This window comes from Carassius carassius, chromosome 40 (assembly GCF_963082965.1).
Source record: "Carassius carassius chromosome 40, fCarCar2.1, whole genome shotgun sequence".
In the NCBI taxonomy this organism is placed as follows: Eukaryota; Metazoa; Chordata; class Actinopteri; order Cypriniformes; family Cyprinidae; genus Carassius; species Carassius carassius.
The window spans coordinates 12,675,998-12,695,672 of NC_081794.1; the positions used below are offsets into that span (position 1 = coordinate 12,675,998).

Below are 19,675 nucleotides of genomic sequence, written 5' to 3' on the forward strand. Positions count from 1 at the left end.
CTGAGGGAGCAAAGAATTAAATGACAAATTTTTAGAACCTCTGCTACTTTTTTTCTAAAACACCACAGAAAATAGAACATGCTTGTAGAAAATGTTGTTTAGTGTAACTTTAGACGCTCTGTCACTGCTGATATCACACATGTTGATATCAAACTCTTGTGACTGTGAGTTGAGCATAAGGACTTTCAGCATTGTTTAAACATACAGAAATGGAATGCTAAAGCTACAAACCCTATGTGGTTGAAAACTCATGACAACAGAAATTGGTTAATTTAACGAATCTCAAAATACATTTTATATCTTAAAATACAGGTTTAAATACTGTTTACACAAACAAGCAACTAAAAGAATTAAAACAGTTGTTATTTAAAATATTAATACTTCAGTACATGGTATATACTACTGAAAGAGAACTGTATAAATGTACCATTACAGAATATTTGGAGGTTGATACTGCCATAGGTACTACTATCATAGCACGCAAGCTGGTAAAATAAACAGCAGAATGCAAAATCATGCTTATAACAATCACCTGAACAACATTCAGTATCGTGGATGTTAAAATTTAAACCAAAAGCCATGAGACAGTGTCTCATTAATTTGCATGTTGGCACCACTGTATGTGGAGTCTTTATGTAAACATCTATGAAGTCTAAGTCCATTGTACAGTAATCAGCTTCTACCAGCAAACATGTGCAAGTGGCTTCCAGAGGATACTGATGACACTGTCTTGCTCTTAAACCTGTCGGTCTATAAAAGTTAAAAAGTGGGATAATTTTACACTGTATGTACGTGTGATTGTCCACAGGTACAGGAGGTTTGGAGAGAGGAAAATTTACAGATACTAAAAATAAATATAAGCAAAGTGTCTAATAGCACTGGAACAAAAACCACCCATTGCACAGTGGATTAACAACATGTTTGTCAATGGAAAGGATTACATATATTCTGAAAGGTAAAGTGTCTTTTTTATATATTTGGAAACCCTTTATTTCCTTTATTTCATGTTCAGAATTTTGTAATATAATGTAGGAGCGAGAAAGATCAAAGAATCAAATTACTTGATTCACCTTCAGCCACAATTTATTATTAAGCTGTCTGTCATTTATTCATTTACTTTTTTTTACTAAATTACCCATTTATTAATATGTAGAGCAATTTGACCAATTTTTTCTGTATACAATACTGGCAAAATTTGTTAGCTCTCAATAAACAAACTGTTCAAAAAAAGTGGGACAATATTATTTTATATACAATTTTATATACAATATAAAATGTTATTTGTATTATATTATTGATATATTATTAAAACAAAAGGTTTTTTTTTCATTCAATAGCTTTCATTGATATAATGCTAAAGATAGAAACTGAGTCTCTCTCTCTCTCTCTGTCTCTCTCTCTCTCTCTCTCTCTCTCTCTCTCTCTCTCTGTGATATACACATAAATGAATCAATGGATGGTCAGATGTTTTACAGATCCCAAGTTTCCACTATATTGTAGACTGGCTAAACAGGTTCTCTACAAACAGCCCGTTTGCAGCTGTTTTGACAAGAGATTGGCATTAATTAATCAAATTTGGCACCAGAGCTGTATTATTGATCAAATGCATCTTTGTTTTGGTCTAAGGGTGAGCTAAGGTGTGACAAGTGAAGTTCATAGGAGAGGATTTTTGCTGTCGGAAAAAGGAAAAATGCAAACAACATTCTCTTCCTGAGTTTCAGCGGATATTTGTTTCCCACACAGGATGTCATTCCCACCCTGAAGCCCCTGTTTTCCCTGCATCTACTTCATAGTCTTTCCCTCACGCACAGGGCCTGGCTGTGTGCTGCGGTCACAGAACATTACATTCTGCTCTTTTGATTTCCTCATATCCAGTTATACCTTGCATAACATCCTCAGATGAGATCATTTAAATATTTTAAATGTCAGATTTAGAGACACAAATACAAAACTCTCTCAGTTTCATTGGACTGAGGGAGCCTAAATTTATTTGACTGAATGATGCCATCAGTAAAATACAAAACCTGTTTGCTGTGAAGTAATAATAGGGCCTTTAAATCCATGCAAATGAAGTGAAACATCAGAGGATGTTTTTGTTTCAAAGGGACAATGTCCTCCTTGAGCTGTTGAATGGATTTTGCATGATTCTTTGGAAAGCCGCAAAACACATTGCATTCAAGATGGAATTCGTGACACAAAAGGTAAGAATTTTTGGAGAGATAATGACCTCAGCTTACCTGGAAAATAGTCTGACTAATACTGGCTGACATGTGGTGTCCGGAAAAACTGTACACTGTACAGTCTCTGTAGGAACCTGGGATTCTCCACCCTAATGCTGACATCATTCTTGCATATGAAGTTCAGGATATTGCATATTACCACATTAGGCCTGTTTCCAAGTCTCTTATATTCAGTAGAACTTATTAATTATACAAAATATACATCAATGAAGAAATAATGATACATGCTTTATGAATGATGATTTATATATACATTTACATTTTACATTTAATCATTTAGTAAACGCTTTTATCCAAAGCGACTTACTAATGAGAACATTAGAAGCAGACAGGTCAACGAGAGAACAACAACATTATAAAAGAGCCATGACAAGTCTCAGTTAGTTTAGTACCGAACGCATAGCCAGGGTGTTTTTTGTTTTATATGAAAGACAGGAAAAGTGCTAGTATTGGTTGGTTAAGTGCTATATATATATATATATATATATATATATATGTGTGTGTGTGTGTGTGTGTGTGTGTGTGTGTGTGTGTGTGTGTGTGTGTGTGTGTGCAATATTAATAAAATAAAATGACATTATTCATATTATATAATTACTCAGTAATCAAAACATGCTTTACTCTTTTTTCATGCTTTTCGTGTTTTTCACCAATAGCCTACATTAGAAATATGATTTTAATGATATTTATGATATTTATTTTAATATTTTAATTTGATTCTTCTGGTCTATGACTTATTTAGATTAGGTAAAGACCAGGATGCAATCACTTAGTATCAGTCGTATATTCATAGATTATGGTGATGGGCGGAGCCTCTATTCGTTGGCTGAATATGCTGTTTCTTCTCACTAGTCGTTCTGTGGATGAAGGCGAATGGGAGCTGGAGGATAGCAGTCTGCATATTCATTTTTTTCACCAGGATTTATGTTCATCTGTGCAACAATTAATGGATTATGCGAAAGACATTTAGAGCAGCCCCTGGATTGGGTTACGATAAGCTCAGTGTGTATCATAATATGATTTAATTTTGTGTTTAACAGACCGGTGTTATATTATTAAGATAGTAATCTAAGACTAGGACGTTATTTACATCAAGTCCCTCCGCAGAATGAACGTGGATGAAGATAACCGAGGTAAGGTTTCTGTATTATTCGCAATCATAAAGAGCTGTCAATCTCTGGTTTGTCTCAAAACCTACCCACACGGCATTTTTGAGTGTAACAGGCGCGTGCAGTTGATTCGGAACGCGCTTTGATGCCCAACACTAGATCAACATCTAACTCGGTTTCGTCACTATGAAGGATATTTCCTCAATCATCAGCACTGAACGGGAAGGAAAAAAGTAAACTTTAATATAACATTTGTCTTTTTTTAATACTATTAGTGATGGGATGATATAAAATACTTTATGTACACTTCAACGTTTAGTTTTTTTAAAAGGTGTTTATTTTTACGTGAAATGAGTTACAGTGTTCTTGCTGTGTTTTGTCACTGTGTTTTAATGAGAATTTGAGCATCGCTTCAGTCTTATTCCAGGAGCCGTTCATATGGCTGTTCATATGTAGGTCGTCAGTTTGTTTGATGTGAGATCCTTTGAAGTAGCTCGCGAGATGTTTATGAGTAGAGTTGTGGTGCCAAGAGGGATCATGAGGCATTTAATTAGTCAAGTGCTCGTATTTCTTATAGAGCACCGTCAGTGTTGGGGAGTAACTAGTTACATGTAACGGCGTTACGTAATTTAATTACAAAATTATTGTAACTGTAATTAGTTACAGTTACTAAGAAAAAATGAGTAATTAAATTACAGTTACTTATGAAATTTTTAACGATTACAACGGGGATTACATTTGAATATTTACACACATCCACATACAGATTTAACTGATTTATTTCCCAAATTGCACTGACTATTCTGAGACATACCGCCCTAATAATTTCCGGGATGCGGAAACACAGTCTGGTTCGTAGAATCCAGTCATAAAAACGGAATGCCTAACGCGGACGGAATATGCCACATTTTGGATGACTTAATCAAAAGTAGGTCAGTACACTTGAATCAAAACATGACATGGACTAGTGTCTGTGAATATAAAGCCCCAAAAATTCAATATATGACTTGCACATTCTGCCTGTCTGTGGAAATCAGGCGCGGACTGGACACCGGGAGAACCGGGACAATTCCCGGTGACCTGGCAGCCGATTTTGCCCCTCTATTTAATATCATTATTGTATAATTGCCTGCCGAATGTACTAAAGCGATCATTTGCGAATCCGCCATTTGATAATTAAATCTCTGATAAATCATGAAGTGTTAGTCATGACTCGCGTGCTCTCCGCGCCTCCGCCAAACGGTTTGGATCAGACTCGGAGAGAGAGAGAGAGAGAAGCAGAACTACTGTTCAGGGTTTCAGGTCAGTTTCATCTGTAAAGATGCTTTTTTGTCTTTGTTTTTTTTTTTTATTTAATCAAGCAGCAGCACGTTGCTCACCAGTCATCACTCAAAATACTATATAAAGGACATCATTATTATCTGTTGTAATGTTACAGTAGGAATTTAGCTAAAAAAAAAAATCAGATTTTTTTTATAGGTTTAGGGGGAGCTACGACAGACAACAGCACAACCCTTACGAAAATTAACATTTTAATATTTAACTAAAAATCCAGAGAAAATGGTTACTATTGTTTAAATGTGGTAACCAAAAATGTAAAATTATTTTACAAATGTATTTATTTAAAAATAAATACAAATCCATTTGCAAAAAAACAAAAACATAAGGTTATTTTACTTTTATATAGGCTAATAAAAGCAAGGTTAATTCTTGTAAGGGAAAAACATGACTCATGTACAGTATTAGGATTTTTCTATAAAGATATTGTAGTATTGCAGAGTATTGTATTGTAAAGTATAGTTTTGTTCAATCTTGAGTATTAAAGTCATGAAAGAGATGGATAACAGGGCAAAATAAAGAGACTGAAGAGAAGGTGCAGTTCAGGAGAGAACTTTTAATTATTTTGCATTTCCCCAAATTAAAGATTTAAACCTGTTTTATGTCAGGTCCATACAAAAAAATAGTTTTGTCCATGAATTTGTTTGTGTGAGTTTGGATTTCCCAGTCTGAATTTTTTTCCCAGTCCGCCCCTCCTGTAAATTAATGCCAAAGACATGGTTTCATTTACTACACATAGGCCTACTGAAGCTCGCAGTGTTTTCAACCTCTGCTGCCTCAATATAGGAGTACACGAGCACATAAACACAATTTCTAGAACTGCTCTGTGTCACTTCATGTGCATTTTACTTATTTTGAGAAAACTATCATCATATACAAAGAAACAGCAGTTTAAAAAAAACACCAATGTTTAGGAGTTTATTACACATAATACGTCACATGCTTATTAGATAACTGTATTTGAGTTGATGTATATGCTTTTATTTATTATTCTTTAATTTTCACAAATTTAGAAAGTAATCAAAAAGTACTCAAAAGTAATTAGTTACATTACTTTAATAAAGTAATTGAAAAAGTTACACTACTATTACATTTTAAACAGGGTAACTTGTAATCTGTAACCTATTACATTTCCAAAGTAACCTTCCCAACACTGAGCACCGTATAAATTAGCCTACCAGTTTATTAATTAGAAAATATCACTTTTAGAATTGAACAGTATCCGTTGAGTGCCATACAGCTCTCTACTGTAGTGCTGACATTCAACCGGGAGAGTAATGTTGCTTTAAAATAACAGATGTTTCACAAAAAAAAAACTTTTGTATATATCTTTAATTAAAAATTAAATAAATAAATAAATACAAATCAAAAGAAGCCACCTAGTGATCATTGTCAGGAAGAAACTCACAGACTGATCTGGTATAGAGTTCCTTAATGGGTGGAGCAGAGTGAGAGATTACTTCTGCTGATTCAAAGGAGATGGTCCTCACCGCAGAACACAAGATCCAGGGGAAGAGGTTGGATCCAGATGCAACTCCTCCCACCTTACATGTGCCTAAACCTACCCGTCTCCAGAATCAGGTGTGTTTGGTAAATAAGACATGCAAGTAGTGCATTGTTAGGTCAGCTTCAGGAACATTTTTGGGAACCACTGACCTAGCGCGGGGCTGTCCAAACCTGTTCCTGGAGGGCCACTGACCTGTAGAGTTTAGCTTCAACCCTAATTAGCCTGAGACTTGTTTTAGGCTCGCTAGACTTCCAGGCAAGTGTGTTGGAGATGGCTGATGCTAAACTCTGGATCTTATTATTGAGGTGCCTTGTGGGATTGAATGAGTACACTCGATATAAATGGCTATATACAGTACAGACCAAAAGTTTGGACACACCTTCTCATTCAAAGAGTTTTCTTTATTTTCATGACTATGAAAATTGTAGAGTCACACTGAAGGCATCAAGGGCTATTTGACCAAGAAGGAGAGTGATGGGGTGCTGCGTCAGATGACCTGACCTCCACAGTCACCGGACCTGAACCCAATCGAGATGGTTTAGGGGTGAGCTGGACCGCAGACAGAAGGTAAAAGGGCCAACAAGTGCTAAGCATCTCTCGGGGAACTCCTTCAAGACTGTTGGAAGACCATTTCAGGTGACTACCTCTTGAAGCTCATCAAGAGAATGCCAAGAGTGTGCAAAGCAGTAATCAAAGCAAAAGGTGGCTACTTTGAAGAACCTAGAATATGACATATTTTCAGTTGTTTCACACTTTTTTGTTATGTATATAATTCCATATATAATTCCACATGTGTTAATTCATAGTTTTGATGCCTTCAGTGTGAATCTACAATTTTCATAGTCATGAAAATAAAGAAAACTCTTTGAATGAGAAGGTGTGTCCAAACTTTTGGTCTGTACTGTATATATTCTCCAAGTTACTTATACTATTTGAGATATTAATGTATTTTCATTTTAAAATAGTAACAAATAACCATAGTACCTTTACTGTAGTAGTGTGTGGTTTCCATGGTAATTTTTAAGGGACTGGAAGATTTCTTTGATTTCTTTGTTCTGTATTTAGATATTAAATTTGACATGTACCTTAACAGTATAATGATCATAGCACTCTGGTCCATGGGTTATAGTGTTGACTATTTTTGAAAGATAACAAAACGTAATGGATAAGCACCAGTGGGCTTTAAGATGACTCTTTTGCAATGATTTTGCTTACAGTTACTATATATGGGATCTGACTAAGACAGTGGAGATGGTAGTGATTTAGTTATGCTCTGAGAGCTGTTTTGGTATATCAGTGTAAAAAAACAAAGAAAAAAACACAGAAACAGAAACCAGACCTTAAAGCCAGACATCTCAAGCACTTTTGAACCTGTTTCATTATGTTGATTTACAGCCGTTATCACTTAATCTGACAAAGAGCAATTGTAAATGTCTACAAGAACAAGAAAGCACAGAGTTGTAGAGGTACCATTAGCTCACTAGGTCTTTCCAGTTCCTCTTGTATCATGATCCTGAGAACTTCAAAGCATTGGACTCAATGGCTATTTGTCTTATCTTACTGTGGATGTTACTTCCTTACAAATGGAAAAAGATTTTCCCTCCGTTTCTGTGGCAGATGGTTGAATGCAAAGAAAGACTGATAGGATGTCGTCAAGGACAGCCCTCTTAACAGTCTCTACACTGTAAAAAATGACAGTGTATTTAACAGTAAATTACTGTAAAAATGCTACAGTAAAAATCTGTTAAATGGTTTACGGTAAATACCCTACTATATACTGTGAAATTTATTGGTTTACATGTCATTTTACAGAAGTATACCATTTTTGGAAGTGAAAAAGTATAAAGAAAAAAATTCAGTGAATAACCGTAAATTGCCTTTCCCAGAATTCCCTGTGTTACATTTCAAATTTTATGTTTTTTGGTTGAAATAACCGTGTTTATTCTTATTTTTTTTCTCATGTTTAATGAATGTTTATTGCATTATTTCCATTTCATGTGTGTTACCATGATGTTGTTTAGTATGAATGACACTGTGCACCTTCTATATATGTTATTATTTAAAAGCTGCTTGTGATGGGCTTCGGTTCATGATGTGACTTTCTCATCACCACCTGCATTTGGTGGTTATCAGTGTATTACAAAGGAACAAAACAGATTTTAGTTCTTTAAAGGGTTAGTTCACCCAAATATTAAAATTATGTCATTAATAACGTACCCTCATGTTGTTCCAAACCCGTAAGACCTCCGTTCATCTTCAGAACACAGTTTAAGATATTTTAGATTTAGTCCGAGAGCTCTCAGTCCCTCCATTGAAGCTGTGTGTACGGTATACTGTCCATGTCCAGAAAGGTAAGAAAAACATCATCAAAGTAGTTCATGTGACATCAGAGGGTCAGTTATAATTTTTTGAAGCATCGAAAATACATTTTGGTCCAAAAATACCAAAACTACGACTTTATTCAGCATTGTCTTCTCTTCCAGGTCTGTTGTGAGATTTCAAAACACTGCAGTTTAGTGATATCCGGTTCGCGAACGAATCACTCGATGTAACCGGATCTTCTTGAACCAGTTCACCAAATCGAACTGAATCGTTTAAAATGGTTCGCGTCTCCAATATGCATTAATCCACAAATGACTTAAGCTGTTAACTTGTTTAATGTGGTTGACACTCCCTCTGAGTTCAAACAAACCAATATCCCGGAGTAATTCATTTACTCAAACAGTACACTGACTGAACTGCTGTGAAGAGAGAACTGAAGATGAACACTGAGCCGAGCCAGATAACGAACAAAAGATTGACTCGGGTTTTTTTTTTTCGTTGTTTTTTTTTTTTACAGTGTATCACAACCACACATTTATGGCCTTTTCACATTTTTAAAAACATTGCTTTGTCCTTAGCTAAGGTCCAACAAAGAGGCAGACTTTGTCAGACTGATTAAAGGAGAGATAGTGAGGTCTGGTACTCATTAACATTGTCTGCATCTGATGCCATCGGTGTCTGATCCAGGCTCTCCTGAGGAGCTGTCTGGCACCAGGCATGACACATGCAGTGGTCAAAACCTCATCAGTGGTGTGACTGCACCAGCTGAGATCTGAAGGTCCGGACACCATGCCTGGCAAATCTGCTTAAGGTTAAGACAATGTCAGCCATGTTGTTATATCAAAAACATTTTCATGTTTTCATTTCACTGCTGTGTGATATCCGTTCTGAATACTGATATTTGATGTTTGTGTTTGCGGCCGATTGAGATTTTTGCATGAGGTTTAATCTATGAATATTACAGATGGTGTCAAACATTTATCATGTGGATACTTCCTTATTATTGTGAGTGGATGAGACAAAAGAATGAGAGAGATTTTAGTGTGTTTGTTGTAGTCTAAGTGTCACATATGGAATTGATTTGAAGAAAGTCTGGAGGGTCATCAAATATGTTTATGAGCTATAGCACTAGTTGAAAAGAGTTGAATGAGTGGAGAGTGAATTTCCGTTGTTGAATGCAAATATTTTCATATTTGTTTTAAAAATCTGAAAGGGAAAGTTAAAAACCTAAATAGGTTTTTGATGAGGTTGTCAAAACATTTTGTTTCGGCAGGAGATTTAAAAACAAACAATCACTAGTACAAAGGACCCTTGTCCAGTTTTCCACCCACTGAGTCAGGACCATCCCAAAGCCCCATCTCTTTTATGTATGGAATGCAGTATTCAGCAGCCATGCATTCTTGGGCATTACTTTATCATTTGCAGGTTTGCAAAAAGAAAGAGACATTAAAGGGGATGTGGGTATTACATAAGATAGATTTAATAGAAGATAACTTTTGTCACTGTTACATACTGTGAATTACTGTATGTTTAATGATTGAATAGTTTTTCTTGTTGAATCCCAGTGCCTTTTAATGTGTTTATTTTCTGTTAGGAATATCAATTTCCTGAGAGTCATTTTTTCATTGTCACCTGTATGTTGAAGATATGTGTAAAACATAAATATATAATATCATAACTTTATTATATTTTCATAGTTGAAAATGTAATCTTTCATTTATAAATTGTTTATAAATTATTTAAAATATTTTTAATACACTACTGTTCAAATGTAGCGCAAAATATTTTTTTAATGTTTCTGGTACTCAAAATGGCTGCTTTTATTTGATCAGAAACACAGTAAAAGCTGTAATATTATGAAATATAAGTTCAATTTAAAATTCCTTTCCTATTTTTGTATATTGTCAAATGTAATTTATTCCTGTGATGGTAAAACAGCAGCAAAACAGTTTTCAGCAGCTATAACCCAGGCTTCAGTGTGACCCTTCACATGATCCTTAAAAATTATTCTAATATGCTGATTTGGTGTTTAAAAATCATTTGTTATTATTTTCAGGATTTGTTCAGGATTTTTTAATGAATAGAATGTTTTTTTTTATTAAACGTAATGTGCTGAATAAAACTATTTAAAAAATCTCACTCACCCCAAACTTTTTAACTTTTTTTAAAAGGTGGTACTTTTGTACTTTTTTTTATTGGAATATCCTTGCAAAAAAGTCCAGGTTTGTTGGTTTTACAATAGTGGACTGTTACCTTCATTTGAACAAAATGCACCCCAAAACTGGGAATATAAAAGCAGATGTTGGGGTGTGTTGTGGTATATCCCATCTGTTTTTTAGCTAATACTATTATTTGCTAAATAAACACATTCCGTGGGGCTTTACGAGGATAAAGACAATCACACACTGATCAGAAAGCAACTTTGTTCTCTTTTGAACAGAGATAAGCTCTGCCCATTCCATCTGTCTGACTGGTTGGCTTTAACATTGTAATATATTAATTATCATGATTGACAGATATATTAACTCAGCACTGAAGATGTGCAATGGACCAACATATACAGTAGCCCACATAAGCCTGTATAGATGCTTTATGCACTGTTATCATGTTTGGATAAGTTAGTGACACATCTGTGTATGCAGCAGACTTCCTGTGTTGTGGGCCCTGTCTGAGTGTGTGGTTAATATCAATGGGTAAGCCTGTGGAATTAGAGCAGCTGGCAGCCCATGCAGCTTTTGAGAATAAGGATAAGATATAGTTAGAGGGATTGAGGCCAGTGTGTAGATTAAAGAGGGTGTTTGAGACCAGGATGCAGTGTTTACTGTATTCACACCCAGAATGTCAACATATCCAACTCATCTTTTCCCATATATGCGATTTTCAGTTGAATTTTGTCTAATTTAGGCTATACTGAATTTAAAGACCCTTCTGCAGCTGTAATAGTTTCTAAGCAAAGTGTCACTCATGCTGATGGAATGTAGCTTTTAAATTGACAGTTTTGCATGCAGTCAACATTCCTTTTTTCCCACAAGACAGGGTGCAAGGTGTTGATGTCATCACTAGCCACAGATGTTTTTAGTGTTCTTTATTTATTTTTCCTTCTTTATTTATTTTTTTAATTAAGCATTAACAGTTTATATGAGTAAAATGGAAAGCAACCTGGTAATATTAGTAACAGCCAATCAGTCCAATATCTTGATGAAGACCAACTAATTTTCATAATGAGCCTCAGGCCATTGTGGCTTCATTTCATGAAAAGGGAATATACTTCTGTTCTACTGATTTTTTGCCAATTCCACAGGCAAGTTAGAGGCACAGAATGTTCATATCTTGAAGGAATATTCTATTTATACCCCATTTTTTCCATACTAGTTACATTTGACCATACCCAGACCCTGTTGCGTAATAAACAAATGGCTCCTCATTAAGATTTAGTATGACTTTTATATAATAATAAAAAATCACGGCGCTCAATATAAAAGCACAGAATGACTGCAATGAATCACCCTATAATGTTATTGTTAAGGTTGAACCCTGATTCATGCACTCATTCTCAACTTCCTCTCCATTGTCATAAGGCAGAACCAGACAACCACCGGAAATTCCCTTGTGCCCCTCTTATTAGCCCATCCCTTGTCTAATCCTGGTGCGCCTAAGGTGCAATTACATAATGTACTAATTTACAATGAGGTCCTCACCCAAAACATGGAGAATACTTGTGAAAGTTTTGAAAAATGATGAAGTCAGTTCAGGAGATTTTGATCCTTTGTGACTTAATTAAGCATCTAAAACGTCTACAAATGTGTTATAAAACACCCACAGAGGAGTTTGTGATTTTCAATACATGTTTTCTTTACTGTAACCTTAACTGGCACCTTAATGTTGTAAAGTTGGATCAGCTTATAGTCTCGTATTTATGTGCAGCATGACTTGGATCATGGAAGGTCAAGTTGTCTTGAACATTCAGAGTCATACAGTAGGAGTCCTGAAGGAATTACATAAAATACTCTGTTTTCATCTTAAAAGAAAAGCTTCTTTCTTGAGCACTAGGTTGCCAATATTCATTTCAATAACATTATTTATTGAGATAAATGTGGTGTTTAATTATTATTATTATTATTATTATTATTTTTGTCTTAGCACTTAAGGATTTGAGTTTAGGTCAGCAATATAGCTGTTTTGACAAATGATAAAGTATACAGCTTCTTTGGATGTCTTGTAGAATCTCTTTTTTCTTGGTTATTATTATTAGATGATGAACCATTTTAACGTCACATTTGTTTCTCAACAGTGCCTGAAGATCTCTCACTTGAAGAGAGAGATGAACTGTCCAACATTAGATGGAGGAAAAAAGAGCTACTAGATGACATTGAGGTATCTGCTTTAATGCAGCCGTTATCATTTAGAATCATTAAGATATTAAGTGATCATTACAAGTTCTACCTGATGGGAGCTGAATGTCATTGGACAATACACTGCATGCATTTTAAGAATATTAAGGCAGATTATAGATGAACTTGATTATCTTCAGTGATATAACTTAAGCAACCACTTTTTCTGTTATTCTTGCAGCGGTTAAAGTTTGAGATCTCGGAAGTCATGACAGAGATCGAACATTTAACGTGTGTCAGAGAGACGTATGTTTCTTGTTGTTTAACAGATTACAACCCTTTCTATAACATTTAGATAATATTAGTTCATATTTGTTATTTTAAAAGAGAACTTTTTTGTTTTTCGCCACATTACAGAAAAAGCACGCAGAGGAACAAGCAGATTGCTGTCGGAAGAAAGAAATTCAATATGGATCCTAAAAAGGTATTATTGTTTTGATTTCTTTATTCACCATACCATATATAAAATAATGTCCAGGTTCATGTGTTACATTGAGCCTAAGCAAACATCATGAAGTGGGTAACATCCTTGCAGGGAATCCAATTTCTTTTGGAGAATGATCTTCTGCAGCACACACCTGAGGACATCGCACAGTTTCTCTATAAAGGCGAAGGCTTAAACAAAACTGTCATAGGAGATTATTTAGGGGAACGGTAAGTCACATCACCCTCATTCACATAGCAAGACCAGTCTTGATATCTTTGCAAAATATATGTGCGTTGTCCGCTCTCTCTGGAAATGACTTCCTCATTTGTAACAGCTGAAAATGACCACAAGTTTCCAAAACAATATTTAGCATATCACCCAGACTGCATGAAGGCGCCTTATCTCACCCTTACCGACAGGATTAGATATAAAATGTTATTATTGCCACCCAGTGCTACATCTATCAATATCAAGACAAATGAAGGTGTAATTGTAATTGTAAAGGTCTGCAAAACTTTAGTTGCTCAGCATTGTCCCATGATGCATGTTTACAAAAAAAGAGACTAAGCTTGATCTACAGTGTAATAGTTGTCAGATATAAAAATAGCCTTGTCCACGTAGGCATCCTGTCCAAGTTGATAACCGTTATCTTGGCTATCCTAGCCTGAAGATCAATTGTACAGTCGTCCATTTGATTTGGTACTAGAAAATGTGGTTATAGATAATACATAGCTATTACTGTTAATTGTATTTACGAGGAAGAGCTGGAAGCTGTAATCATTGTGTCTCTGTTTAAAAGAGTTTGGAGATGTGGTTCTATCTTAGCTTGTGTAATCAGGCATGCTGTGATACATCATTTCATTACACTTTATGTTCATATCTCTATTTTTTTAAGACCCTTGTATGTATTCAAATGATAGTTTTTATGTCCATACACCAAACATGGTCTTACTTAATTGTTCTTGTGTGAAACCCTGCTGTAGAAAACTGAACAAATGAACAGTGACTGACTGAAGTCTGTACAATTTTTTGATTGACCTCTGCTAAAATGAGTGCATGTATCTCTGGAGATGGAGCCTAGAGCGAATGAGGAAATAACTACTGCTGATTAAACCTTATTTTCCCATTATTTTTAGAGATGACTTCAACATTAAAGTTTTGCAGGCCTTTGTGGAGCTTCATGAGTTTGCTGATCTCAACCTGGTGCAAGCATTGAGGTGAGATAGATGTTTTCTTCACCATTCATTATAACACCACTATATGGAAATGGAATCATAAGAAATGTCATTAAGCTGTAGTATTTGTATACCTAGAAATTAGCAGAAATGTTCATTTTCAAAGATCACTAACAATTTCAATAATTTTTGCCCAGCTAACAACAAAAGAATGTTTTGCTAACATTTCTATAGGCTATGAAAATTGTATTTCTGAATGTTCAGAACCTCCAAATGTTAGAGAAACCGGTAAGGGAATGTTCCATTTGATCATTTTGCTAAATTTACTAAGTGGTAAAATGTAATTAATCTTATATTAACATTACTGGAAGAAGAAACTTTGCAAGAAACCTGCCAAGTCTTTGAGAGAACTACTTTCTTGCTATTCAGAAAAACTAGAACAAATTTCATTGTTTGAACTAAAAGACTTGAAAGACATATTTGAACGATTTTCAGACATGTTTGTTCTGTTTGAAGTTAAACAAAAAAATAAAATGGGACAAAATGTTCAGTCATTAAAACATAATGTGAGTGACGTAAGCCATTCATTGTCTTTGCATCACTCTGTTACTGCTATTAAAATAAAATCATACATACTCATTTATTCTCTCAGACAAAGGTCCATCAAGTAACCATTATAATTTTAAGTGTCATTCCCTTTTCTCCCTGGCAGACAGTTTTTGTGGAGTTTCAGACTTCCTGGTGAAGCACAGAAAATTGATCGAATGATGGAGGCCTTTGCTACTCGATATTGCCAGTGTAACCCAGGTGTCTTTCAGTCCACAGGTATGATTTTTTTTCAGTAGTAAACGTGCCTTCTTCCTGAACCCTTCTTTGTGGCCTAAACCCCTCATATGCCTAAAGCTCTCATTCAGCATTAAAGGGTTAGTTCACCCAAAAAATGAGACTTCGGAACACAAATTAAGATTTTTTTTAATGAAATCCGAGAGCTTTCTGACTTTGCATAGACAGCAACACAACTACCACTTTCAAGGCCCAGAATGGTAGTAAGGACATTGTTAAAACAGTCCATGTGACATCAGTGGTTCAACCTTAATTCTAGGAAGCTATGAGAATATGCGCGTTCACGAGAGTACCACAATGTATGCGTATGGTGCTGCTGACACAGCAGTCACATGGACTATTTTGATGATGTCCTTATTACCTTTCTGGGCCTTGAACTTTGGTAGTTGCATAATGGGTTTGGAATGACATGAGGGTAAGTAATTAATGATAGAATTTTTATTTTTGCATGCTGGGCAGTGTCTCTTGAATTACAGCACACTTGGAGTATCTGTAGGAAATCTGGTCCTCTGAGGGCTGAGCTTTATAACTGCAGGGATAAATAGCGGAGATGTTGGCACACACTGTTATTAGAGACTGTATAAAATGCAGCACCACAGAAATGGACTAAAGACACTGTGCTAAAACAAAAGCGCAAGGGAATAATTATTTATTCATAAACAGAGTCTGCAAATGTCCAAAGCATTAATATCTTTCTTTCAGCATGGAGACATACATAGAGATGAAGAAACATTAAAAACTGGCCTGTATCTTGCATCAAACTCTATGCTTTCAAAATGTATCATTTAGAAGTCAACTAATAAAACATTAAAATGAGTCGCATGCTTAAATTTTATTTGCCATTTCTGGACCTGCAGAGCTGAGTGATCGATCCAAGTTTCTGCTCTCCACAGACACGTGCTATGTTCTCTCATTCTCCGTCATCATGCTCAACACCAGCTTGCACAACCCTAATGTCAGAGACAAGCCCACGGTGGAAAGGTTCATAACCATGAATCGGGGCATCAACGAGGGAGGAGATCTGCCTGAGGAGCTGCTCAGAGTGAGTCTCTGTGTCATTCTGTGATGGAGAGAGCTGCACACTCATCACTAAGTTATGTTTGTAATGATAAAATATGCATGTGCATATTGCGTTTTTTTCTTCTTCTTAGAATTTATATGAAAGCATTAAGAATGAGCCTTTCAAAATTCCTGAAGACGATGGGAATGATCTAACTCACACATTCTTTAATCCGGACAGAGAGGGATGGCTGCTAAAACTAGGTGTGTATATCTATCTGTCTGTATGCCTGTCCATCTGCTCCTGTATCTAGCGTTCTTTCACAGTTTGAAACCCATGAGTTTCCCCTTATAGATTGGATTTAATATGGTATTATCCAGCACCTCGCTCAATAACTATTTTACATTATGGCTCATACAGCAGATTTGCTACTGTGACATCATTCAAAGTTATTCGTTTTTTTTTTTTGTAGTTTAGTTTTTTTATGATTCTTTATCCATCAAATGAATTTTGGAACTACAGTAATTCTGTGTCATGCAGTGCTTTGTTATTGTCTGTTATTTGAATTGTAGGGGGAAGAGTAAAGACCTGGAAGAGGAGGTGGTTCATTTTGACAGATAACTGTCTGTATTACTTTGAATATACAACAGTAAGTACAACTGCTCCATATGTCCTGTTTGGGCAATACATAGATTTAAGATTCATCTATAAAATGCATTGATGATAGCTAGTGAGATATATGTTAAAGGAAGTCACATAGAAGAGGAAGTGAGGTAAAAAAGAGTAAGCAAACAGCCAAGACCACAAGCAGACACAAGCACTTCTTACCAGCTTCACATTTACAATAAAGAAACACTCTTTCATCTATTGATGTATTTCTGAAGTTTTGGCGGAACTTTGAACCACAATTTGCTATTTGTTCATTTCAGCTGGTATAAAGAGAGGAACATTCTCATTTTAGAGCTTTTGATTGGACTAAAAAATTTGTGTAGTCCATCAGTAAGCACATGTTAAATGGGTACACATGCTAAAAATGAATTTTGTGAGTGTTTATGAGTACACTAGCATATATATATGACCTCAAAGTGAATGCACTTGGACTAAAACCCAAAACACACTCCCTGTTACAACTTCCCCGCTGTGTCATCTCATCAGCAAAGTGGAAGGAAATAATGCATTTTTTCCCTAGTCGTGTGCCAGATTTAGATTAAGAAACAGACAGTAGTTGCTTAATGTGCACATAGTTAGTTCCCTCACTTTTTTATATCCCCATCATCTATTTCCCGTTAAAGGAAACATATTGCGGATTAAGACTAAGACTAATTCCTTTAATAAGAAATAAACATAGTGGATTAATGGTCTGTTACTCATATGTTCACAGGACAAAGAGCCTCGGGGGATCATTCCACTGGAGAATCTTAGTATAAGAGAGGTGGAGGAACCAAGAAAACCAGTATGTTTACTACTTCAAGCTCTCAGTTAAATTATATTCTGTAGTTAGTCTTTAAGAAGAATCCTACATTTAGTTATCCTAAGTTAGTCATCAAGAAATGAAGTAAAAGGGACCGTTTCATGCTTCAAACTTTCAGAATTGCTTTGAGCTCTACAACCCCAGTCATAAGGGACAGGTAATTAAGGCATGCAAGACGGAGTCTGATGGGAAGGTGGTGGAGGGGAATCACGTGGTTTACAGAATATCCGCACCCACGCCAGAGGAGAAAGAAGAGTGGATCAAATCCATCAAGTAAGGCTTCACCGTGTCAGCCCTCATTATTCTCTTCTCAGATAACCGATGTGTGCTGGTTGTAGGTCACACACACACACACACACACAGATGCTCAGAAAGGAACATTGGCTTCTCTTATCATAGAACATCGCCATTGTGCTGATAAGATGAAGCTAGAGTCTTCAGTGTTTTAGACCTTGGCTATGCACTGCAAAGAAATATCTAATTAGATATTAAGATTTGTTTTCAGATAATATTTCTTGAATTGATTTATAGTGTGTATTTTTTAAAGCACAATTCTAACCAAATTTTGTGAGGTTTTTACTTTAAAAAAAAACTGAATAAATATTATTGTTTGAGTGGATGCTAAAATCAATAATTCTTCTTCAAACTGAAAAAAATCTTAGTATCACAATTTGGATTAAATGTAATCATTTTATTTACGTTTTTACTGGAAAACAGGATAAAATATCATAGTGTGGTGCCTATATAAACCTCACACTTTAGGGCTGACAAGACTATAATGAATTCTGAGTGACCCACATCCTCTGAAGGTTAAATGGTCTTCCCTGAAGATAAATCAGCATTTATCACTGGAGAAAGGGAAGCCAAAGACCACTTAGTCTCTTACTGTGAACCCATGACTCTGACTTTGTTTTCCTGCCTAAAACAGACTTGATTTAACTGAATTGGAATACATATGTTCGGGTCTTATCTAGGTCTCTGAAGGCCATTTGTGTACAGTTGTTAAACAAAACTGGCACTGTAGGCGTCTATGTAAGTGTCTAGTTAACACATGTCCTCTGACTCAGCTGGAATTGTGGAACTGCTCTGTGGTCAGTTTAGCCTGGAGTTTTACATCAAAAGCTGCCTCAGCATGTCCTGTGGGACTGCCAAAAAATCTGTGCCACCCAACCCCTACATAAAAGAACCCTCTATCGTTTTATAATCAGGTCGACTGCTTCCAAAAAATATTGTTATTGTTTTATGTGGATGTATATCTTGATGCTGTGATTGTACAGTTTATGTTTTATTGTTGTTATCCTACAGGGCAAGCATTAGCAGGGATCCTTTCTACGACATGTTGGCTACTAGGAAACGGCGAGTGGCCACTAAAAAGTGAGCCATAGACCTTTCGAGTTCGGCCTTAATAATCACTCTTTAAGTGGAAACCTTCACATGAGGATGTTGCAAGAGGCGACAAACAGAGACATGAGCAAGGACAATATTTTAAAAATGATGGGGTCTGTAGGTCCTGATGTAATGTAAGGGATGTGTATTAAATATTTCTCTCCAAATGGATTGTATGGGGGAAACATTATGGTGATAATGCAATTATATGCTGAATGTGTGTTTGTAAGAAAGAACTTTGCTTTAAGAGTGATGAATGATTCAGCTATGCTTCAATGTCGGCTTAATTTCATGTGACGGTCTATTATAGAGTAAGTAGCACCCCCTGCTGCTTACAACAGGAACTGCTATCGCAAATTTCCAGGTATCGTTATGGAGATGTTCTCAAGTCAAAATCCAAATTTAAGCTCTGGTAATGTATAGATGTGGATGAAATCTATGTAAGATATACCAGACTGCTGGTGAT

At 35.7% G+C, this 19,675-nt stretch overlaps 1 protein-coding gene across 1 annotated transcript; it reads left to right on the forward strand.

The window, feature by feature from the left end:
* The first annotated feature begins 3,085 nt into the window (after nt 1–3,085).
* On the forward strand, nt 3,086–19,290 carry cyth3a (cytohesin 3a). Its single transcript, XM_059532014.1, has 13 exons — nt 3,086–3,373; nt 12,808–12,890; nt 13,089–13,153; nt 13,265–13,331; nt 13,443–13,561; nt 14,471–14,551; nt 15,222–15,334; nt 16,246–16,394; nt 16,504–16,615; nt 16,925–17,001; nt 17,734–17,805; nt 17,942–18,096; nt 19,129–19,290. Exons 1-13 carry the CDS (start codon nt 3,349–3,351, stop codon nt 19,199–19,201), a joined length of 1,191 nt encoding a protein of 396 aa, XP_059387997.1. The 5' UTR covers nt 3,086–3,348; the 3' UTR covers nt 19,202–19,290.
* Nucleotides 19,291–19,675: the final 385 nt, after the last annotated feature.